Source organism: Neophocaena asiaeorientalis, unplaced genomic scaffold, assembly GCF_003031525.2.
Source record: "Neophocaena asiaeorientalis asiaeorientalis breed wild unplaced genomic scaffold, Neophocaena_asiaeorientalis_V1.1 scaffold77, whole genome shotgun sequence".
Taxonomy (NCBI): domain Eukaryota; kingdom Metazoa; phylum Chordata; class Mammalia; order Artiodactyla; family Phocoenidae; genus Neophocaena; species Neophocaena asiaeorientalis.
The window spans coordinates 7,819,427-7,843,434 of NW_020174645.1; the positions used below are offsets into that span (position 1 = coordinate 7,819,427).

General features: G+C 50.2%; 1 protein-coding gene across 1 annotated transcript in view; it reads left to right on the forward strand.

Annotated features, from left to right (window-relative positions):
• Positions 1 to 24,008, forward strand: part of CUX2 (cut like homeobox 2) — a 261,994-nt gene that overhangs the window by 233,701 nt on the left and 4,285 nt on the right. Inside the window, exons 11-21 of the mRNA XM_024758471.1 lie at positions 3,116 to 3,307; positions 3,402 to 3,460; positions 3,902 to 3,950; positions 4,044 to 4,143; positions 5,298 to 5,972; positions 6,737 to 6,838; positions 11,576 to 12,375; positions 13,556 to 13,715; positions 18,742 to 19,014; positions 20,242 to 20,568; positions 21,648 to 21,891. Of these exons, the coding sequence (XP_024614239.1) occupies positions 3,116 to 3,307; positions 3,402 to 3,460; positions 3,902 to 3,950; positions 4,044 to 4,143; positions 5,298 to 5,972; positions 6,737 to 6,838; positions 11,576 to 12,375; positions 13,556 to 13,715; positions 18,742 to 19,014; positions 20,242 to 20,568; positions 21,648 to 21,891 (2,981 nt within the window). The remainder of the gene's footprint in view (positions 1 to 3,115; positions 3,308 to 3,401; positions 3,461 to 3,901; positions 3,951 to 4,043; positions 4,144 to 5,297; positions 5,973 to 6,736; positions 6,839 to 11,575; positions 12,376 to 13,555; positions 13,716 to 18,741; positions 19,015 to 20,241; positions 20,569 to 21,647; positions 21,892 to 24,008) is intronic.

Consider the following 24,008-nt stretch of genomic DNA (forward strand, 5'->3'; position numbering starts at 1 on the left):
TGTGCGGGGACTGCTACAGGGATGCCCCACTGGTTCTCAGTCCCTCCCAGACAGCAGTGGAGCTGCTTACCAAGAGCTGAGGTTGACACTCATATCAGCCAAGGGTTCCTAAAATGTATCAGGGTGATTCTAATGAGGTTTCCCAACCAGCCACATGTTACAAAGAACCAATCTTTAGTCATCAACCCTGAGGTTCCTGTGTTAAGCCAGTTAGTCAGTACATCTTTCTCATTCCTCCAGGTTGGTGCCCCTTTGGGTCCTGGGGACATTTCCTGCCAAGGGATTTTTTTTTTTTTTTTTTTTTTTTTTTTTACCACTGCGCCACCAGGGAAGCCCCTGCCAAGGGATTTTAATCAGGCCCACCCCAACCTACCCTTCTGTCATGTAATAAGAGTCTTCATTGTTCCTCTCCCAGAAAGCCTGGCTTCCTTATGTAAATTGGTCCACCTTCTTTCCAGATTTCTTTCCAGATATCAAGGAATGAAATTCATGATTGCTTACATAATAACAGGTCTGCTCCAGGGTGATTTGCAGTCTCCATTCATGAACCTGAAGTGGCTGGCATAATTTTCATTTCACCTGACACCCTGATACATAGACCTGTGTCTGTATCTGTCTTTCTGTTTAAATATTGGAATGAGTCTCTCTGAACGTGTGTTACTGTGTATGTGGGTCTGTTTGTGACCTTTGGGCAAATAACTGTATCCTTAACCTAACTGTGCCTCAGTTTCCTCATCTGTATAAATAGGACCTGCCTTATAGGGTTATTGAGAGGATTACGTGGTGCTTGGTTTATAGTCTACGCTCAGTAAATATTTAATGCAGTGTTACTGTTACTAGTGTGTTTGGGGTATGTCCAGGGTGTTCTTGCCCACGTGAGCATGTGGCCTCTGAGCACATACACATCTGTGTGTGTGATGGTGACACGTCTCCTTGGTGCCTATGCATTTCCTTGCGTGTGCTTCTCAGCATGAGTATCCCCACAGGTACATGTGTCAGTGTGTGTCCGTAGGTGTGTGCACCTGTGCCTGTGTCCCAGGAGGCAGTGTGTATGTATCAACGTGCCTGATGTCTGCACGACATAGAGAATGAACACAAGAAAGACTGAGAGCAAGAGCGCTCATGAGGATGCCTCAGAGAGAATTTGCCGATGGTTCTTAATTAACCCCCGTGGAAGCCAGCAAATGCCTGTGCTAATCAGCCATGAGGAACTTTGCTGGGTTGGGCCAGGGGGGGTGGTGAGCTTTTCTGAGCACAACAGTGGTGCTCGATGCTAATTAATTTAATGTGTTAATGGTATCCGCTTCCTGTTTTAATTGGCATTTAGCTCCATAGAAGAATAGCTGGGGTTGGTAGTGGTCAGTTGTACTTTGTTTTTTTTTTCTTCGTAATGCTGCTGAGATTCATTTGTAACTGAGCTCAAGGGCAGCCTAACTTCACGTCCCCTCAAAGAGAAACCTCTTCATCTTCAACCAGGACAAAGGGGCCATTTCCTAAAACCCGGAGAAGCTGTGGGGCTTGGGGCTGGTGGCAAATTAGGATGAGGAAGGAATCACCCTAACGTGTCTCATGGCTGCAAGGTCTCAGGTCTAATCCTGTGGGTCTGTTGCTGCCGGGAGTGGGACCTGGGCCCGATTTAGAAACCCAAACCTTTGCTGTTCTCTCAGCCAGGAACATCCTATAACTACCACTTCCTCACCCAACTGACTAGTTCTTTTTTGTTCCTTTTTTTCTTTTTTTAAAAAAATATTTATTTATTTTGGTTTTGGCTGTGTCAGGTCTTAGTTGCGGCATGTGGTATCTTTCATTGTGGTGTGCGGGCTCTTCATTCTCTCTAGTTGTGGCACATGGGCTCCAGAGCGCGTGGGCTCTGTAGTTGGCGGCATGTGGGCTCTTTTTGTTCCTTTTTAATAAATGTGTTATTGAAGTATAACATCCACAAGGGAAAACATGCATATCATAAGTGTACAACATTTGGAATTTTTCAAAGTGAACACAGCCCATAACCAGCATCCAGATCAACAATAAAACATTCTAGGGACTTCCCTGGTGGCACAGTGGTTAAGAATCCGCCTGCCAATGCAGGGAACACGGGTTCAAGCCCTGGTCCGGGAAGATTCCACATGCTGCAGAGCAACTAAGCCTGTGCACCACAACTACTGAGCCTGTGCTCTAGAGCCCTTGAGCCACAATTACTGAGCCCGTGTGCCACAACTACTGAAGCCCGTGCACCTAGAGCCTGTGCTCCACAAGAGAAGCCACCACAATGAGAAGCCCGCGCACCGCAACAAAGAGTAGCCCCCGCTCACCGCAAATACAGAAAGCCCGCGTGCAGCAATGAAGACCCAACGCAGCCATAAATAAATGAATGAATGAATAAATAAATAAATATTTTTAAAAAAAACAATAAAACATTCTAACACCTGGAAGCCTCCCTCATGACCCCATCCAGGTGCCACTCCCCCTGACTTCTAACAGCACAGATGGGTTTTGCCTGTTTTGATATCTGATCTTAATAGAATCACGCGTACACTTTGGTGTCTGGCTTCTTTGGCTCTATGATATATCTGGCAGAGTCATCATACTGTGTTGCAAGTAAATGTAGATTATTCGTTTTTGTTGCTGTCTAGTATTCTGTTGTGTGAGTATTCCACAATCTGTCCACTTTCTGGTGGGTAGGCCTCTGGGGGGTTTCAGGTTTGGAGCTATTACAGAGAGGGCTGCTGTGAACGTTCACATCCTGTGTCTTGGTGCACAAGTGCCCACATTTCTCCTGCATATATTCCACCAGGACTTAGGGCACCGAATTTTCACCTTTAGCAGAGGCTGCCAAGCAACTTTCCAAATCACTAACTTGTTCTTGAACTTCATCACAGTTTAGACATAGCTTCCTCCAAAATACTTTCTCCGACCACTCTTTCTGCCTCCTTATTTCTTTTCAAGAAAAGAGGGAAAGACATCCAGGCAGGTGGGACCAGCCTGAGCAAAGGCTTAGAAGTGGTAAGGGGAAAGCCACAGGCCTGTAAGAGGGGCTGAGTCACCCCAGGGAGCACAGCAGCCCTGCAACCCCCTGCCCCACACCTCCCGGCCCCTCCAAGCCCCTGTTTGTGCCCAGGATAAGGTGAACTTCGCTCTGTGCTCGGGCCCTCGGCTTGAGGCTGCCCTGGCCTCCAAGGATCGGGAGATCCTGCGGCTGCTGAAGGATGTGCGGCACCTCCAGAACTCTCTGCAGGAGCTGGAGGAGACCTCCGCCAACCAGATTGCAGACCTAGAGCGGCAGCTCATGGCCAAGTCGGAGGCCATCGAAGTAGGTCTTGGGGAGGAGGTGGGCAGATGGGAGATGGGCGGGGAGTCCCCAGGCAGAAGGACGTGGACCAGCCTCACCATCTTTGTTCTTCTAGAAGCTGGAAGAGAAGCTCCAGGCACAGTCTGACTATGAAGAAATTAAAACAGAGCTGAGGTACTGTGTGGGGCGGGGCTCCATAGACCGCCCCCCCACTGGGAAGATAGCAAGGGGCCCTCGGCAAAGTTCACCATCTTCCTCCCTCCCACCAGACCCCGCTTTGTGTTACCCTTGTCAACTCTCCACTGGCACCTTGGGTGTCATGCCCGGACCTTTGTCATCAAGAGCTGCCTGTGGGAAAACATAGCCTTGCTGGTGCTGTAACTGGGCAGGGGGATGATGCCTTAATCAGATGAGCTCAAGCCACACTCCTCCAGGTGACAGCAGACCAGTTCACAAGCCCACTATTTAAGGCCTGTTGTCCATTGAGTCCCGTGTTACATGGGGTCCTGGGGGCTGGGGTCCTTGCTGTCAATCAGGGAAGATAGCAGGTCGTAGTGCCTCTCCCCCGGCCTGGGGAACTGGCTGGCCTCACACTCTCTCCACTTTCTCTGGCAGCATCCTCAAAGCCATGAAGCTGGCCTCCAACACCTGCAGCCTCCCCCAGGTGAGTGTCCCCGCCACTTTCCCCACAGGGCAGGCTGCCCCTGAGAGCCTTGTACCAGCCATGCCCTCTCAGCCCTGCTTCTTGTCTCCTCAGGGCATGGCAAAGCCCGAAGACTCCCTGCTCATGGCAAAGGAGGCATTCTTCCCTGCGCAGAAATTCCTTCTAGAAAAGCCTGGTCTTTTGGCCAGCCCTGGTAGGGCAGGAGGGGTGCTCTTGGGACTGAGGGGCCGGGGTGGGAGCTGCCCGTGGGTCTCTGGCCTCTTCCATGCCCTCAGACCACTGCCTTCCACATGGGCCGGAGGATGATGGATAAAAGGCGGGCATGTTGATTGAGGGCCTCCTGAGTGCCAGGGGCTGAGCTGGGCGCCATCCACAGCTAAGCCAGCAGGCAGCTGTCCCACAGGGTGCCACCCACATCCACGCCCACACTCAGGGACACACAGCTCACTCAGGGCCTCCTGAGGTCCCCCGAAGGGCTTGCTTATGCCCTAGCCTTCGAGAGCAGTAGAAGAGGTCACGGGACAAGGAGGGCATTCACACCGCACCCCCTACAGCAGACCCCTGGGCACGGCCTGCAGACACGCCTGTCTCCCCCACATCGCCCCTTCTCCTCACACAGTGGCTTCATGACCTTTCAGCCATGTGGCCCCAGCCGACACTTTCTGTGTGCTGCCTCCATTTCCTCATCTGTGAGATGGGGGTGGTAATGGGCCCTGTGCGGGTGGAGTAAGTTAGCGGCATGGGAAATACAAACGCATAGACAAGGGGTGCAGGGCGAGCACCCAGGAAGTGGGCTGTCCTGCTCTGGGATGGGGGTTAATCCTCCCAGGGCAAGGTGCGGGGCCCATAACGAGTGCTCAGTTGATGTGCTTGATGGTGGGAGGGGGGCTCCCCAGAACTAGCATTTGGCCCGAGCCTTGAAGGATGGGGATCAGAGAAGGGGGCAGGGCGTGTGTGTGGCAGAAACAGCCAGCGTTGGCGCCTCGCGCCACCAGACGCCTATAGCACTTGTCCCCACTCCCTCCTGCCCTGTGCCCCCTTCCTCTCCCTCCAAATTTCTGTCTCTTTGTATGTGTTTCTCTGTCTCCCTCTTTCTATCTCTTTGTCCTTCTGTTGCTTTCTGTCTTTCACTGTCTCTGTCTGTCTCTGTCTCTCTGCCTCTGCCTGTCTCTGTCTCTCCGCCTCTGCCTGTCTCTGTCTCTCCCATGTTACTTCTGTTTTCCTATCTCTGTGTCCCTCTGTGATTTCTCTCCCTGTCTCTGTCTCTGTCTCTCCCCATCACTATCCACCTCTCTGTCTTTCTCTGTCTCTCCTCTCTTCCTCTGTCTGTCTGCCTTGGTGTTCTAGAGGAAGACCCTTCAGAGGATGTTGCCATCAAGGATTCTCTGGGCACGGAGCAGTCCTACCCATCCCCTCCACAGCTCCCACCGCCACCAGGGTCCGAAGACCCCCTGTCCCCCAGCCCAGGGCAGCCCTTGCTGGGCCCTGGCCTCGGCCCTGATGGCCCTCGGACTTTCTCGCTGTCCCCCTTCCCCAGCCTGGCTTCAGGGGAGAGACTGGCAGGGGACACGCTGCTGTCCAAGCATATGATGCCCCCGGCTGCCTTCAAGGGGGAGGCGGGAGGCCTGCTGGTGTTCCCCCCGGCCTTCTATGGCGCCAAGCCGCCCACGGCCCCTGCCACCCCAGCCCCTGGCCCTGAGCCGCCCGGGGGCCCTGAGCCAGCGGAGGGCAGTGGCGGCGGCGTGGCCACAGCGGGGGCCGGGGCGGAGGAGGAGCAGCTGGACACGGCGGAGATCGCATTCCAGGTGAAGGAGCAGCTGCTCAAACACAACATCGGGCAGCGGGTGTTTGGCCACTACGTGTTGGGCCTGTCCCAGGGCTCAGTCAGCGAGATCCTGGCCCGGCCCAAGCCCTGGCGCAAGCTCACGGTGAAGGGCAAGGAGCCCTTCATCAAGATGAAGCAGTTCCTGTCGGACGAGCAGAATGTGCTGGCTCTGAGGACCATCCAGGTGCGGCAACGAGGTAAGTGCCGGCCGAGGGCCCATCTGCGGCACACAGGCTCAGACCTGGTCTCCACAACCCAGCCCAGGGCATGGAGCTGGCTGGGGTCTGAGAGCACAGCTCGGGGTTCAGAGCCTTGGGTCTGCCACCTCACGGCCGTGTGACTCGGGGCAAGTGACTCTGCCTTTCTGTGCCTCAGTTTCCCCCTCTGGCCGCTGTGATGCCGTTCAGGCTGATAACGGTGGGAAAAGTCTGGGCCCCAGGGGCTGCCTTGGCAGATACCCGCTGAGTACCTCCAAGCCTCAGTTTACCCATCTGTACGACAGCCTGGGTGACTGCCAACCTTGCCAGACTCAGTTTTTAGGGTAATCCATGTGAAGGGCCCAAGTTTTGACCTCACAAACACCTGAGTTTGTGTCCAGATCTGCCATTCATCTACTGAGTGACCTCAGGCAATCCACTTTAGCTGCTCTGTGCCTCAGTTTCCCCATCTGTCAGCCTCATGGCGGGGGTTAAATGAGCATAAAGCATGTAGTAAGTTCTTGAGAACTGTTAGCTTTGATGGTGGCTGCCGTCAATGGGTTTTGTTGTTGTTATTATTATTTCAAGCTAGAATCACTTGTAGGTCCACAGTTTGTCACACAGACTAGCAAAGTGATGGTCCTGCCACACATACTCACGGTCTGGCCCTCAGAGGAGGGCACCAGGCTGTCACCCTGCCCATCTCCAGGGACTGGTCCCCAACATGCAGGTCCCCACAGCAGATGCCTCCTTTCCTCCCCCAGGCAGTATCACCCCGAGAATCCGCACACCAGAGACCGGCTCGGATGACGCCATCAAGAGCATCCTGGAGCAGGCCAAGAAGGAGATCGAGTCGCAGAAGGGGGGTGAGTGTGACCCCACAGCAGCTGAGGCCCGAGGCCTCCAGGGCCTGCTCTGAGCAGGAGGCAAGGCCTTGTCCACCTTCATCCACTCCAGAGGGGATTCCAAGCAGGTCAGAACCTCTTTGCCTCTTTCCAGACCTGCAGCCAAGTGAGGTCTAGGCCTGGAAAGTGCCAGGTCCTATCCGGTATGGAGCTACAAGCCACGTATGGTTATATCCATTTAAATTAACTAAAATTAAGTGAAATTAAAACCTCAGTTCTTCAGCCGCAGTAGCCACGTTGCACAGGTGACGAGTGGCGGCCATGTTGGGCAGCATGCCCACAGAACATTGCCCTCACTGCGGAGTTCTGTTGGCATTCCTGGTCTGGGTTGTCCAAATGTCCTCAACTTTCAGGAGGCACAGTGACCAGTATTCACACAGGAGCTTGTCAAGCACAGAGGCCTGAGCCTCACCCCCGACCATCGGTCTCACGTTCCTTCTTGCACCTTACTTTCTAGTTCCCAGTGAGACACTGTTCCCCTGGCTTCCTCCCACCTCTCAAACCATGCCTCCTACGCTTCCCCAGTGGGTGCTACACTCAGAGCTCAGTGGTTAAAAACAGCATAAATTTATCATCCTACAGTTCTGGAAGTCGGAAGTCCAAAGTCAGCCTCACTGGGCTACAGCTGCGCTCTTTCTGGAGGCTGTAGGGGAAAATCTGTTTCCTTGCCTTTTTCAGCTTCTAGAGGGCGCCCAGATTTCTTTGCCTTCTGGCCTCTTCCTTCATCTTAGCATCTTTAGTCTCTGTCTCTGTCTCTCTCTCATCTTTCTGCCTCCCTCTTATAAGCACCATTGTGATTATGTGGGGTCCACCCAGATAATCCAGGATAATCTCCTCATCTCAAAATTCTTAACTCTAATCACATCTGCAAACTCCCTTTTGCCATGTGAGGTAACATGTTCACAGGTCCCAGGGATTGGGACATAGATATCTTTGGGGGACCATTATTTAGCCTATCACAGTGCACTTTCTTCATCAACCCCCTCAAACGTGGGGTTCCCCCAGAGCTCCACCCCAGGCCCTCTGACTTTCTTACTCTTCCTAGATGAGTTAATCCACTCCTGGAAATTCCAACAACCCTAACCCTAACGCTAACCCTAACCCTAACCCTTACCCCATCCAGGGGTCACTTAACTTCTGAGTGCTTCTTTCAAGCTTGTCCATCCCCACCCCAACTGCCGCCAGCCTAGTGAGCCACCATCATCACTTGCTGGGACTCTTGCAGTAGCCTATTTACTGGTCTTGCCAGTGACATTCTAGGCCATGCTCTGGCTCATTCTCCACCCAGAGGCCAGAGGGATCTTTCTAGAGGATACACATGGTCATATCACTATTCGAAATCCTTCCATGGCTCCCCATTACCCTCAGATAAAATCCCAAGTCTCCAACAAGGCCTACAGGCCCTATTATAGTCTTCAGACTCCTCCTGACCCCTCCGTGCCTCTCACCTGAACTGTTTATAGTCATGCTTATTCTCATTCCTGTTCCCTGTGACCCTAATGCCATCCTCACCCCAGCCACTTTTCATCTGGCCAACTCCTGCTTATACTTTACAACTCAACTCGGAAGTCATCTCCAGGAAGCCCCTCATTCCCATCCAGGTGGATTGGATACCACCCCTCCTTGGATCCCCCATAATGACCGTATTGTTTGGTGCATTGGAGCCAGAGTGACCTGGCTGCAAATTTTGTCTCTGCTATTTATTAACCGTGTGACCATGGGCAAATTGCTTAGCCTCTCTGTGCCTTCATTTTCTCATCTTTAAAATGGACACAGTATTTGTACTCCCTTCTTAAGGTTGTGTGAGGATCAAATGAGATCAGGCCTGGCAAGCACTCATCTGGGGTCTAGTATGTAGAAGGTGCCCCTGAAAAGTTAGCTGTCCTCATTACATTATCATTATTATGTCTCCATTGTTGCATTTATTCATGTTACAAATGACTCTGCTGATGTGGCTGTCCCTCCCACCAGTCTGGGGGATTCTTGCAGCCAGGGACCTAGTCACATCCCTGCACCCAGCATGAGGTAGTACAACACAGTGTAGACCACAGCTGACTTAGAACTAGATGCTGGCTTCAGCACTCCCACTCCATTTTACATTGTCTGCTGCCCCATGGTGGCGACTCAGAGCAAATGTCCCGATTCCCAAGCCTCTGATTGCTGCTGGAAGCCAGGAGTTCCCCAAGATCCCTCCCCTTCCCCGTCCCTGGAAAGGGTAGAGAGGGGCTTACCCTGCTGGGAGCCTCCACTGCTCCACCCATATAATCTGCTGAGCCCTTACTGTGTACACCAGGGGTCCCCAACCCCCGGGACATGGCCCGGTACCAGCCCACAGCCTGTTAGGAACCGGGCCCGCGCACAGCAGGAGGTGAGCAGCGGGTGAGCGAGCGAAGCTTCATCCCTGCTCCGCATGGCTACCCATCGCTGGCCTGAACCATCCCCCCACCCCCATCCCCCGGCCAGTCCATGGAAAAACTGTCTTCCATGAAACCGGTCCCAAACATTTATTAAGTGCCTACTGTGTGCTAGATAGGGCTTACACATATAGATGAGACACAGTATTGGGGGGAAAAGAATCATGAGAAACAGTTTAATCTAACTCTCCCACTGAACAGGAAAACTGAAGCCAAAGAGGAGGAGACATACTCACAGTTACTCAGAGACCAAAGGAGAACCCAGGTCTCCTGACTCCCTGTACAGTGCTCTCCCACTGTGGGGTCAGAAACAAGGCAGCAAAGAAATTAAAAAGGCAACATCATAGAGGGAAACCTTTGCATAGTTGGGGGTTTCCTGTGAAGGGTCTGTGAAGAGTTCAACAAGAGGAAGAGTGCCAGGTTATCCCCGCCATGCCCCTGACGAGAGTGAAGGCTAAGCAGGGAGCAATTAGCAGTCCTCTGGGAAGGAAATGAATGTGGTTGACACTAACTTAGGAGCTCTACTTTTGGGAATCAAAGGAAATGTCCAGAATGGGGGCAAAATTTTATATACAAGCTATCTCTTTATCATTGTTTCCAACAGTGACAAACTAGAAACAATCTGAGTATCTAGCAGTGGGGGATCAGGTAAGTAAAGCACAGGGTATTTCCTCAGTGGTGTGTGCAGCCATTAAAGATAGAAGAACTTATAATCATAGGAAAAAACACTCATGTTGACACCAAGTGAGGGCAAACCAGGCCACACTCCCGCATATCAAGTGTGACCATCCCATGAATGTTGTTAGAAAACAGATTGGAAGGAAAAACATGAGAAAATTTCATGTGGTTGCCTCTGGGGGAAAGATTAGAGGGGATTTTTATTTTCATCTTAATTTTCTGTGCATTCTTAGCTGTCCACAATAGGCATGTATTACTTTTTTTTTAATACATTTATTTATTTTATTTATTTGTTTTTGGCTGCGTTGGGTCTTCATTGCTGTGCGCGGGCTTTCTCTAGTTGTGGCAAGTGGGGGCTACTCTTCGTTGCGGTGTGCGGGCTTCTCATCGCAGTGGCTTCTCTTGATGCGGAGCACAGGCTCTAGACGCACGGGCCTCAGTAGTTGTGATGCACGGGCTTAGTTGCTCCGTGGCGTGTGGGATCTTCCAGGACCAGGGCTCGAACCCGTGTCCCCTGCATTGGCAGGCGGATTCTTAACTACTGTGCCAGCCAGGGAAGCCCCTACTTTTTTTAAAATTGAGGTAACATTCATATAACATAAAATTAACCATTTCAAAGTGAACAATTCAGTGGTGTCTAGTATACTTACAGTGTTGTGCAACCACTGCTTCTGTCTAGTTCCAAACCATCTTCATCACCCTGAAAAGGAAACACTGTACCTATTAGCAGTCACTCCCTACTCTCCACCTCCCTTAAGCCCCAGGGAACCACCAGTCTACTTTCTGTGTCTATGAATCTACCTATTCTGGATATTTCATAGGAATGGAAACCATACAATATGTGGCCTTTTGTGTCCGGCTTCTTTCACTTAGCATGATGTTTTCAAGATTATTCCATATGGTAGCATGTATCAGTGCTTCATTCCTTTTTATGGCTGAATAATATTCCATTGCTCTATTGCTTTTTAATTGGAAATTAAAATTGGGGCTGTGAGGATCCACTAGGGTATAGACTGCACAACCAGGTAATAGAGGAAGGGCTGTGTTGATATGGGTTGGTCCAGGGGTGGGGAGACCTCAGCATGGGAAAGGCCACTAACAGGGCAGAGGGAAACAATGTTCTGTTGTTCCTTTTTGTTTACCACTCTTAAAAAAAAAAAGAGTTTTCACTATGTGATACATTGCTTATTTCGCAGCTCAGTTAGAAAGCAGGTTATACTGTGTGTCTTCTTCTGGGACTTGCTTTTATCTGCATAGATGGATCACAGCATATGCAAAAGACAAGTCTTTTTTTAATATTACATTATCCCCATGAGCACTTTCTCCACATGTGCTAAAATCTCACTGTCCACCTGATTTTTTTTCTGTTTCCTTTTTTTTTTTTTTAACATCTTTATTGGAGTATAATTTGTCAACCTGATTTTTAATGGCTGCCTAATATTCTGTCATGGGGATGGACCCTAATTTACTTAACCAATCCCCAGCTGTTGGACAAAGAGGTTGCCTCCAACATTTTGCTGGTATAAATACTGTGCTGTGAACATCTTTGCCCTTCAATCCATGCTCTGACCATGGGCCTCCAGCCACCCTATCATCTTTCCCACAGGTGAGCCCAAGAACTCGACAGCCCCACTGAGCATCACCAATGGCACAGCCCCCGCCAGCACCTCAGAAGATGCCATCAAGAACATTCTGGAACAAGCACGCCGCGAGATGCAAGCGCAGCAGCAGGCCCTACTGGAGATGGAGGCAGGCCCCCGCGGCCGCTCGGTGCCTCCCTCGCCCCCAGAGCGGCCCTCACTGGCCGCCATGAGCCAGAACGGGGCCCCGACCCATGTCAAGCAGGAGGAGAGTGGTGTCGGCGGCGGTGGTGTCGGCAGTGGGGGGACCAGCAGCAGTGCCACACAGACATCCCTCACGGTCCTGTCCCCGGCCGCCTTTGTGCAGAGCATCATCCGGAAGGTCAAGTCAGAGATCGGCGATGCCGGCTACTTCGACCACCACTGGGCTTCGGACCGCGGCCTCCTCAGCCGCCCCTACGCCTCCGTCTCGCCCTCACTCTCCTCCTCCTCCTCCAGCTACTCCGGCCAGCCCAGCGGGCGGGCCTGGCCCCGTGGGGACGAGGCGCCCACGGCCCCCGAGGAGGAAGCGGCCGGGAGTGAGGACGAGCCCCCCAGGGTGGGTGAGCTCAAGGCCGAGGGGGGCGGCCCCGAGGGGGGCAGCGGTGGGCGACTGGCCTACTACCCGGCCTACGTGCCCCGCACGCTGAAGCCCACCGTGCCGCCCCTGACCCCCGAGCAATACGAGCTCTACATGTACCGTGAGGTGGACACCCTGGAGCTGACGCGCCAGGTCAAGGAGAAGCTGGCCAAGAATGGAATCTGCCAGAGGATCTTCGGGGAGAAGGTGAAGATGGCGGGGCCCACCCTCGGAGGCTCCGGGGCCTGGAGCACGGGACCTGGGGAGGGAGGACCCCCATCCCACGTCCATGGTCTGGAAAGAATGCGTGTGTGAGTGTGTGCGCGCGCGTGCGTGTGTGCAAGAACTGGGCAGAAGCAGGATTCGGACCCTGGTCTGTGTGACCCCAAAATCCCTTTTTCCTGTTTCCAGCTGTCTCTGGGCACTGGAGGAAGGGGAGCCAAGGGCAACGCGGTTTTTAAAGCTGTGAAACCCTTCCATCTGGTTAGGAAATAGCCACCTACCCGACCCTGCTCGGGTACCCTCCACCCTTCCCATGGTCCATCCACTAAAGGGTTAAGGTTCAGCCTAGCTTGCGGGGGCGGGGGGGTGGTCTCCTGATTGGTTGGTACCAGTTGTTAAGTAGTTTTATTTCTTTTTAAAATGTAGATTTATTTTTTAATTAATTAATTTGGTTGTGCCGGGTCTTAGTTGCAGCAGGCATGCTCCTTAGTTGCGGCTCATGGGCTTCTTAGTTGCAGCATGCAAACTCTTAGTTGCGACATGCATGTGGGATCTAGTTCCCTGACCTGGGATCGAACCCAGCCACCCTGCATTGGGAGCGTGGAGTCTTAACCACTGTGCCACCAGGGAAGTCCGTGTTAAGTAGTTTTAAACATCACCTCCGGCCATAGCAGAAGAGCAGGCAAAGGGTCATAAGCTCAGAGGAAGGCGAAATGACCTGAATGGGAGACACAGGAAGGCTTCCTGGAGGAGGGGGCACTTAAGGGGTCTTAGAGTCCAAGCAGGATTTTTTTTTTTAAGATTTTTTTGATGTGGACCATTTTTAAAGTCTTTATTGAATTTGTTACAATATTGCTTCTGTTTTACGTTTTGGTTTTTTGCCCGTGCGGCATGTGGGATCTTAGTTCTCCATCCAGGAATCTGCATTGGGAGGCAAAGCCTTAACCACTGGACTGCCATGGAAGTCCTGAGGCAGGATTTTTAGATGGAGGGAAATCAGGAAGGGCACTGCAGGTGGGGGGTACAGCACAGGCACACAGCAGACAGCTGGGGAGTGAAGAACACATGAAGGCAGCCCTGGCCTCTCAGAACAGGAGTGAACAGTGGGCCTTAAGGTTCTTGGGGAGACCTGCTGACCTACCCTTCCTGCCCTGCCCATCCCCAGGTGCTGGGTCTGTCTCAGGGCAGTGTGAGTGACATGCTGTCCCGGCCGAAGCCGTGGAGCAAGCTGACGCAGAAGGGGCGGGAGCCCTTCATCCGTATGCAGCTGTGGCTCTCGGACCAGCTCGGCCAGGCCGTCAGCCAGCAGCCCAGCGCCTCCCAGGGTGAGTGTAGACAGGGCCCCAGAAGTGCCAAGAGCCCTCACTCTTCCAGTCTGTGCAGTGGCTTCACTGCCCGGGTCTGCTCCCCTCTGCGTCCCCACAGCCCCGGCGCCACTGCTGCTGCCCTGAAAGAGTGCAGGTTGCTCCTAGTTGTGTCCCTGCTCCCCTTTCATCCTTCCTTCAGCCAGACAGGCACTGGTTTTAAACCTCTAGGTGGCACCCGGGTGCGTGGAGCAAGTGGAAAAAATACTTTGCATGGGGAGCCCCACCTTCCTTCCCATCCCGTCAGGAGTCTGCCGATTGATCTCTTTCTCCCAGCAATCCAGCATGCAGCCTCAGAATCCTTCTTAGCATAGGGCCTTGGGCAGCTGTTATCCATCCATTAATGATGCACAGGCAGGGTGGAGTCTGAACTTTTCCTGGGTGAGGAAACTGAGGCTCAGAGAGTTGCCCAGAGTTACAGAGCCTGAGAGTAGAGGGATTGGGGCCCTGAGGTGGGGACTCCAGGGAGCTCAAGCTCCCTCCCCAGTGACAGTCAGTGGGCAGATCCATCAAGGCCCTGGTGAGATGCCTACCCAGACCGTGACGGGGATGGCTGCCAGGACAGGACATCTGACCTACCTGCTGAGGCCAGAGAAAGGCAGAGACAAAGAGACGCCAGACTCTGAGTCCAAGGACCTCAGCTCAGTCAGTTTGTCCATTTCTAAAGTGGGGATTGGTCAATAGGACAAAAACCATATCTCAGGTTCATAGAAATGAACCAGATCAATGGGTATCAACAGGAATAGTACCTGAAACATAATGTCAGGGAACAAAATCTTACCTCCCAGTGATGGTGTTTATTTTAGAAGTTAATGCCCACAGACAAGAAATGAAAAAAGGTGCCACCACCCACCTGCCTGCGAGGAGGGGCTGCTCTGGGCAGGGAGGGGCCAGGAAGAGACTGGGAGGGGACCAAAGGGCTCTGGCTGTCTCTGTTCCTTTTTTTCTTTAAAACAAACAGGGAAATTTGAAGCAAATAGGGCAGTGTTAACATCTATTAAGGTGATAGGCCCAGGGAAGGGAGGGAGGACTTTTCTGTACATTTCTATAGCTTTGAAATATTTTATAATTGAGGACTAATACAACTGTTATAATGACGGCGGTCATTTGTCACACACAGTGCTAACCACTTACAGTGTTTTCTTCTTTAATCCTTGTGTTAATCTTGACCAGAGGGACTCTTTGTCCTTCAGTTTTACAAAAGAAGAAATCGAGGGTCTGAATAGCACAGTGACTTGCCCAAGGTCACTGGCCAGTTAGTGGCAGAGCCAGGATTAGAACGCAAGACTGGTAGCTGTTAGACCCCCCTGCCTCCTACGGTTTCCACCTTAGAGCCTACACTTGTGAAAGGGTCCCAAATCCTTTTTTTCTTTTTTTTTTTTGGTGTGGTGGTGTATTGTAATTAATTCATTTTCACTGTGGTAAAATTCACAAACCAGATTTACCATTTTAGCCATTTTTTTAAGTGTACGATTCAGTGGCATTTAGTACATTCACAGTGTTGTGCAACCATCACCTCTGTACAATTCTAGGACATTTTCATCACCCCAGAAGGAAATCCCATACCCATTTGCAGTCACTTCCACTTCCTCCTCCCCCAAATCCCCTGGCAACCAGCAAGCCTGCATTCTGACTCTATGGATTTACCTGTTCTGGGCATTTCATATCAGTGGAATCAAGATAATATGTGGTCTTTTGTGTCTGGCTTCGTTTACTTGGCATGATGTTTTGAAGATTCTTCTATGCTATAGCTTGTGTCAGAATTTCATTCCTCTTTATGGCTAAATAATATCCCATTGGAGCGGTAAGCCACTTTTTGGCTACTGTGAATAATGTTGAACATGAACATGTCTTTGATCACCCGTTTTCAATTCCTTTGGCTGTATATCTAGGAGTGGAATTGCTGGGTCACATGGTAATTCTATGTTTAACTTATTGAGGAGTTTCCAAACTGTTTTCCATAGCAATTGCAGCATTTTACATTCCAACAGTAAGCCAACACTTGCTATTTTTCTATTTTTTACTGTAGCCATCCTAGTGGGTATGAAGTGGTATCTCATAATTTTTATTGGCATTTCCCCAATGTCTAATTGTTTGTTTGTTTTTTCTTTGTAATGGAAGGATTTGAGGTAGGGATAGAGTTAGGCAAAGACAATCAAGAATAGTGTTCTTGGCATAAGAAACAGCAAAAGCAAAGGCTGGGAGGCAGGATCATACACAGTTTGGGAAGGGAGGTAAGTGCAGATGAGGGTGGACATCTTGTCCCCTGCTTACCCACAGATCAAGACACCAGGACCCCAGGTTTGTGGAAACAGAGATTTGAGTGGTCCTGACTGAAATGTATTCACTCAAAAGCACCTCCTGCTTCCCCAGGCTCTAAGACTAACGTATGTTCTCTGCCTTCCAGGGGTTGGCATTTAGTGGATGAGAAGACCATGTCGGGCATAAGCATACCTGAGCTGAAGTCCTGGTTTTGCCACTAGCCACTCTGTGACCTTAGACATATTGCCTGACCTCTCTGAGCCTCAGTTGCCTCATCTGTAAAAGGGGATACCATCATACCTACCTCCTAGGGGTGTTATGAAGGTGACTTGACATCATGGGTGTAAAACACATAGCACTATGCTAGGCATGTAAGTGCTCAGTAAAAGTAAGCTTCATGAATTATTGTCGTCACCATCATCGTTGTTGTTTTTGTATCTAGTAAGGAAGAGATCTGGCACAAGCAAGGAATTAGAGTGAAGCGTGACAATTTGTAGTCAAGGTGCTCTTAGACCCCAAAGATGTACACCTCAGCGAAGGGGCATTTGGGACTGGGTCTTCAAGGATATATAGGAGTTCAAGGTTAGGAGGAAGGCTTTCAGAGTGGGAAGACCAGCCTAAACAAAGGCACAGGGGTTTAGAAGAGCCTAGGAGGTTTGTGGGGAGAGGGGTAACTGAGGGGACTGTGAATTGCTCCAGGTCTGTGAGGTGGGCAGGGACAACAGAGTCCAGAGCCTTAAACACCAGGACAAGGAGGTACACATTTCTTGTGCAAGGGGCAGTGGGGAGCCATTGAAGGTTCTGAAGCATGAGAGCGGTCTGATCAGAGTGATCTACTTGTTGGCCACAGGGAAGGAAGAACCCATCTAGAGCAGAGAGAGGCTCAGGATGTCCTTTCTAGAATCAAAGCCACTGCAGGATGGTTATGGGGCTCCCTTTACTTCCTACTTATCATACATTTTTATGTTTATCTTAACAAATTTCCATCAGGCACCAGTTAAACACTTTGAGGAAGAGGTACCTTTTCCTACTTCGCTGGAAGGCACCTTGTGGACCGGCACAGGGATTCCTAGACACCCTGTACCACACGCCCCTCCCTATTAGGGGCACCTCCCTAGGCACGTCCCCTGCCTTCCCTCGATTGTCCAGAGGCTCAGCTCACGCTGGAAAGTCCAGTGGGTGACTCTGATTCCTCAAGAGGTGATCCGCATCATCTCGAGTCCTCTCCAGGCCCTGAGTAGGATAGTTGCAAGTGTAGCGCTGTTTGTCTCACGGCCCCATTTAACAGATTCAGGAACTGAGGTTCGACAAAGTCATCCCACCCAAGATAACTTCTAAGTGGTTTTTAAATATACGTTCACACAAAATGTCTTTCGACAAATGAAAAATGTGGTTTTAAAACTCACTTTCTTTTAACATGCCAAGGTACTGTGGACATCTTTTCTTGTTCTTTTTTCAGTTTTATTGAGATATATTTGACATAGAACACCGTGTAAGTTCAAGGTAGACAGTGTAACAATTTGAGAGATGTATATATTGCAAAATGTTTACCATGGTAAGGTTAGTTAACACATCCTTCCCCTCACATAATTACCATTTTGTTGTTATAGTGAGAACATTAAAGCTGTGCTCTCACAGCAACTGTCATATAGTACAGGATTGTTAACTACGGCCACCGTGCTGTGTATCAGATCCCAGAACTTACTCATCTTATGTGGACATCTTTTCATTACATTATTTTTAATTGCTGCAGGGACTCATTGTATTTTATTTAGCTGACGCCCAGTAGTTGGGCTTGTAGGTCATTGCCAACTCCTTTTTTTCCTTAACATTCAATTTTGATGTAATTTCTAATTTACCAAAGAGTTGAAGTCATAGAACAACCAACTTCCTAGACCCTACACACAGATTCACCAGTTGCTAATTTTGCCATATTTGTACTCTTTCTCTCTCGACCATTTGAGAAATTAATTGAAGACATCATGTCCCTTTACCCCTAAATGTTTCCAACAAGTATTTCCCAAGCATGAGAAATTTTACAATAATAACAATACTGTTACATAACCCACCATCTATATTCAACTTTCCTCTGTTGTCCCAGTAATCACCTTTATATAATTTTATTTTTCCCTGTCCAGGATCAGATTCAGAATAACTTGTAGTTAGTCGTCATGTCTCTTCAGTCTCTTTCAGTTTGGACCATTCTTCTGCCTCTCTTTGTTTTTCAGTTTTGACATTTTTCAAGACTAGAAGCCAGTTACGTTGTAGACTGGCTCAGTTCACCTTTGTCTGATGCTTCCTCGTGGTTAGATTCAGACTGTGCACTTTGGGCAGGAATATCACAGAAGTGATGCTGTGTCCTTCTCAGTACATTGTATCAGGAGGCACCAGTTGTTTATTTGTCCTATGATTGGTGATGCTAACTTTGATCACTTGGTTAAGGTGGTGTCTGGCAGGTAGCTGTACTGTAAAGTTACTATTTTTCCCTTTGTAATTAATAAGTATCTTGTGGGGAGATACTTTGGGACTATGTGGGTATCCTATTCCTCATCTAACTTTCATCCGCTAGTTTTCACATCCAGGACGGTCCTTGCCTGAGATATTACTATGGTGGTTGCAAAAGGGGTGCTGCCAACTCTTGGCTCTAGCAAACAAGCCTGCCCAAACCATGTGTATCAATGCCAGATTGCAGTAACCGCCTTCTCTGTCTCTCTGTGGCCCACAGCCAGTCCCACTGAACCAAGGTCCTCGCCATCCCCACCCCCTAGTCCCACGGAGCCACCGGAGAAGACATCCCAGGAGCCCCTGAGTCTGACACTGGAGAGCAGCAAGGAGAACCAGCAGCCGGAGGGACGCTCCAGCTCCTCGCTGGGTGGAAAGATGTACTCAGGCAGCCAGACCACAGCGGGCATCCAGGAGATTGTGGCCATGTCCCCCGAGCTGGACACGTACTCCATCACCAAGAGGGTCAAAGAGGTCCTCACAGACAACAACCTAGGTACAGGGTGGTGGCAATCAGGGATGCTTGGCTCCAACTTGCCTTAAGGAAAGTGCTGGCAGTGAGATCCCAGGCACTGGGGTCCTGCCTGCAGGTGCCAGTCAGCCCTGGGGCATCCAGGACCCTCTGGGAGGCATCTGACAATGACCTGGGTCTCTAGAGTGGAACACAAGGGAGGTCAGTACGGGCCTGAAAAGGACCTAAAATCCTGAGCCCACAGCTTTCAAAACTGCCTTCCAGGAGGACTTAGAGAATCCCAGTAACAGTGAGACTCTAACACAATCCTGATCCAGTGCTGGGGGCTCAGAGGAGAAATCTGGATTCTTTAATTTTTTGAATCACAAACTCCTCCAAGTCTCCAATGGGCGTCAAGCCCCCCTCCCAGAGGGATACACACAAGCCCCAACTTTTCACTACAATTTCTATAATAAAAACAAGGCATCTTTATTTAAAAATATCAAATAGTACAGAAAAAAAGAATTAAAATTTAAATAAAAAAGTAAAATCTCCCCTGCCTCCCGGTTCTCTGACACTTTCTGAACACATACAAGAATATATGTTCACCTAGTTTCTTCTTTTCTTTTTTCTAGATAGATGAAATTACACACAGGCTGTCCTTATACTTGCTTTTTAAAAATTAACACTTTGTGGACACCCTTCCAGTTTAGAATGAATAGACCACCTGCATTCTTTGTCACTGTTGCAAAATTTTTCAGGCCATGGATGCCCCACATTTTTTACCCAACTGATGAGCATTTTGCTTGTTCCCAATTTCCTGCTGCCTCTGAAACTGTGTCTGTATGTGTCTTTGTGCCCTTGGGCAAATACAACTGGAGGATAAATCCCAGGCAGTGGAATTGCTGGATCAGAGGATATGCACACTGACATTTTGATAAAACCTGTCAACTTGCTCTCTGACAAGGTGATACTAATTTGTACACATGAAGTTTGCAGACAATTTCAGGGATCCCCTAGGAGTGAAGAACATCTAAATCATGAAAGCATTTTTGTTTGGTAGCTGTCTGCCTGCCCCCATCTCATATTTTGCACAAAGGTCTCTTCCAGATACACACTGGGTGTGGGTTCCCCCATGTGTCTAGTCCTCCCTCCTGAGTCAGTGGAGACATTCCCTAGGTTCTCCCATGTCTCTGGCCTATTTCTTGCATCTCCTGGGAGCACCTCTGCCCAGCCTGGGGGTTACAGGTTGCCCTCCTCCCCTGTCTCCAGGGCAGCGGCTATTTGGGGAGAGCATCCTGGGGCTGACACAGGGCTCCGTGTCTGACCTGCTGTCCCGACCAAAACCCTGGCACAAGCTGAGCCTGAAGGGGCGGGAGCCCTTTGTGCGCATGCAGCTGTGGCTCAATGACCCCCACAATGTGGAGAAGCTGAGGGACATGAAGAAGCTGGAGAAAAAAGGTAAGCACTGGGTAAACTCAGGGTCCCAGATAAACCCAGATAAACTCAGGGTCCCAGTGAGTCCAGTCTCAGTCTGGTGTGGGACTGCAAGAAATAGCAATTCCACAGAATATAACTGCAAGCCGTTAAAACATTTACTACTTTTCCCCTGAAAATTCCAATAGCCCATCTCTCAGCATCCTTCCCCACACCGACAGCTACTCCAAAATCTTTTGTATATTCCGCAAAACCCCCTTTCTCTCTGATCCCTCCATCCTCTGCATCACCTCCCTATTGTATTACCTCCTTTGCCCATTGCCCAGCTTCTACACAACAAAGCACAGAATTGACCCAGCAAACAAGAATCCTCCCTTGTGGAAGTGGACAAGAAATTGCAGATTCTTACATGGTCTAATATTATTTTATATCCCTGAAAAAATGAGCTGGCATTGAGTACCTGTTTGTGCCCTCCCAGTCTCATGCTGTGAATAAGGGATTCCTGGATCTTAAAAAGCTCAGGGTCCAGTTGGGAAATAAGATACAAGGAGTTGGAAAGTCATCATCCAGGGCGCCAAGGCAGTTCATGATGAGGGCCCAGGGTCAAGCCAAGCTGTAAGCGGCACATGGGGCAGGGCCGAGTCTGGCTGTTGGCATCAGACAGCTGTACAGTTGAGAAGTTGTCCTGCCACTTCCTGGCTGTGTGACCTTGGGCAAGTTACTTCCTTTCTCTGTGCCTCATTCTACTTCATCTGAAAGTAGGAGTCACAGCATCTACCTCAGGGCATTGCTGTGAGGATTAAATGAGACGCTAATGCCTTACTTCCTCCATTCTGAGGTGTGCCTTTTTTCCCCTACATTTTGACAATTTGAGGCTGAGATGCATCATGCAATTACTGTGTTCGTTTAAAATTAATGTCCTGCCCCTGCCCCCAACAAAAGTAGTGAAATTCAGGGACACTTCTGACAATCAAGAGAATGCTCCAGAGCACCCTTTTTCGAGCACTTCCTTCCTGTCTGTGAGGCGAACCTTCTACATATGTTAACAATTACAGTGCTAATGACCAGGTGTGGGTAGGCGAGCGCGTCTCGCTCGGAGGAAGTGAAAGGAGAGTAAGAAAGGAGAAAAGGCTGAGACTGCGTGGGGGTCCCAACGTTTGGGGCATGGAGGGCTTTGAGGACCGCTAGCTGATGCTTGGTTCAGCTCGGGTAGCAATGGGCCTCTGGTCGGCCGCTCTCAGCCCACGGCTCAGACAGTGAGTCTCCAGCCACCCGCTCCGAGTGCCCCAGCCCCTGCCTGCAGCCCCAGGACCTGAGCCTCCTGCAAATCAAGAAGCCGCGAGTAGTGCTGGCCCCTGAGGAGAAGGAGGCGCTGAGAAAGGCCTACCAGCTGGAGCCTTACCCCTCCCAGCAGACCATAGAGCTCCTCTCCTTCCAGCTCAACCTCAAGACCAACACCGTCATCAACTGGTTCCACAACTACAGGTAGGGATACTGAGTGGGTGGCCACTGGGAGGGTGGGAAGGGGTCTCAGCCGGGCCCCCTTCCCTGTCCCGGGGCCTGGAGGGAGCCCAGAGTGGCCTCTGGGAGATAAGAGGACCATATTGCTTTATAACATAGGCAGACCTGGATCTATTGATAAATCCCAGCTCAACCATTTCCAGCTGTGAGGCCTGGGCAAGGGACTTCACCTCCCTGAGCGTCAAGTCTTCTAACTTATAAAATGGGAACCATAATGGGATCTACTTCATATAGTTGTCCTGAGGATTTGATGGGCCAACGTATTTACATAAAATACCTGGCACACAGTTTGTGGTAGGTGTTGACATTATTATTGTCACTGTCTTTATTATGACTTCACCCAGTTTGCTCCGCGTCTGTGAAGGGACAGGGAATGGTGTTTGGGGCACAGGCCTGAGGAACCTTAACTACCCACTGAACCTTGTGTCAGAGCCCCGATTTGGGGCTCTTGGCCTCTCCCACTCCTAAGGCCAAAGGAAACCCCTGTGGCAGCCCCTCGGGCACCATCCACCTCAGGGAATGGGTGATTCCTATTTCTATGGTGCCTTCTCCTACTCACCAGTCCCTAGTCTTAGGAGTAGCTGACCTGCGGTGGGCTGGGCTGCCCGGGAATTTAGTCCCAGCGCTGGCTGAGGGCATTGACTGGCTGAGTTCAGCAGTTTCCAAGGAGACCGCAGAAGGGCTTCCTGAGAACCCTGCAGAGAAGGGTTGATGGGATTTCGAGGACCATCTCTGAGGCACTCCCCACCAAGCCTGTTGAGCAAGAAATGTCTCTGGTGCCTCTGTGGTGCCAGAGAGGAGAGTCTCTTGACCCCCAAGAGAGAAGAGGAAGGAGGAGCCTGGAAGGGTGGAATGCCTGAAGTCTCTCTCCACAGCCCAGGCATGGGCATCACACAGACCTGAGTTCAAGTCCCACTTTGGCTGTGTGTTATTGAGCAAATCACTGTACCTTTCTGAGTCTCATCCCTATTTTACAGATAAGGAACCTAATACTTAACCCCACAGTGCTGAATTGAGGATCAAATGAAACACTTCAAGCATACATACTTTGTAAAGTATTGCATATTATCCTGCTCAGACCCAGAGCCTGCCAAACAGCAAATGACATAGGTCCTTAAAGCCTCATGCCCTCCTTCCCTCCCAGGAGACATTCTCTCCCCTCTTGTTTCCCACAGGAACTGAGCCCTCCATTATTATTCAGTGTACTAATTCAGTAAATATTTGCCATGTATGCACAGTGAGCTCGGGTCAGGAGATACAGGGGTTTAAAGCTATCATCCCTGCCCTTGGGAGCTCAAAATCACAAACCAGATAATTTTGCAACAACCTAATTAATTCTGTAAAACAGGAATGAATACGGGGCTGAGGGAAAAGGGAATTCTACCTAGGGAAAACTTTATAGAGAGGTGGCCTTTGAGCTGGGCTTTGAATGAGCAGAGAGAATTCCACTCCTAAAAGAAACCACTCTCAAAGAGTTCTAATTGTAGAAGAATACATTTCTTCATTTAGTAAATGTTTATTGAGCACCAACTCTGTACCATGCACCAAAGAGAACAAGACAAAGTCCTTGCCCTTAGCACCTCTTACAGACCAGCAGGGAAGGTCACTATTAAATGAGTACTTATATTAATGTATCATTACAACCTTCAGTGAGCTCTAGGAAAGGTGAACAATAGGATGTTTTCAGAAAAAATTACCAGGGAGGACCTGCTATAGATTTGGGAGTCAGGAATTGAAGAAAAAGACTAATTTTTACTATGGTGTAAATGACTATTAACCTCATATTTATACATGATCTACAGTTTGGAAGCTCTAGTGACAGAGGCTCAGGCATTGAGCCATCCCAAAACACCCTCAGATCCCACCTTACCGGAAACGACTAGTGCTCCCCCTGGTCCCAGCAGCTTTTCCCTCTAGAGGGGACTGAAGGAGATGACAGAATCTCCTGGAAGGTGGGCAAGGCCACCTTTGTGGAGGGATTAGGGACTGAGAGAGAGAAGTGAACCAGATCACCCTTCACAGTCCCTCCAGGCTCAGGATCCTGGGATGGGGCCCCATCCCCCACCTGGGCAGGGAGCCAG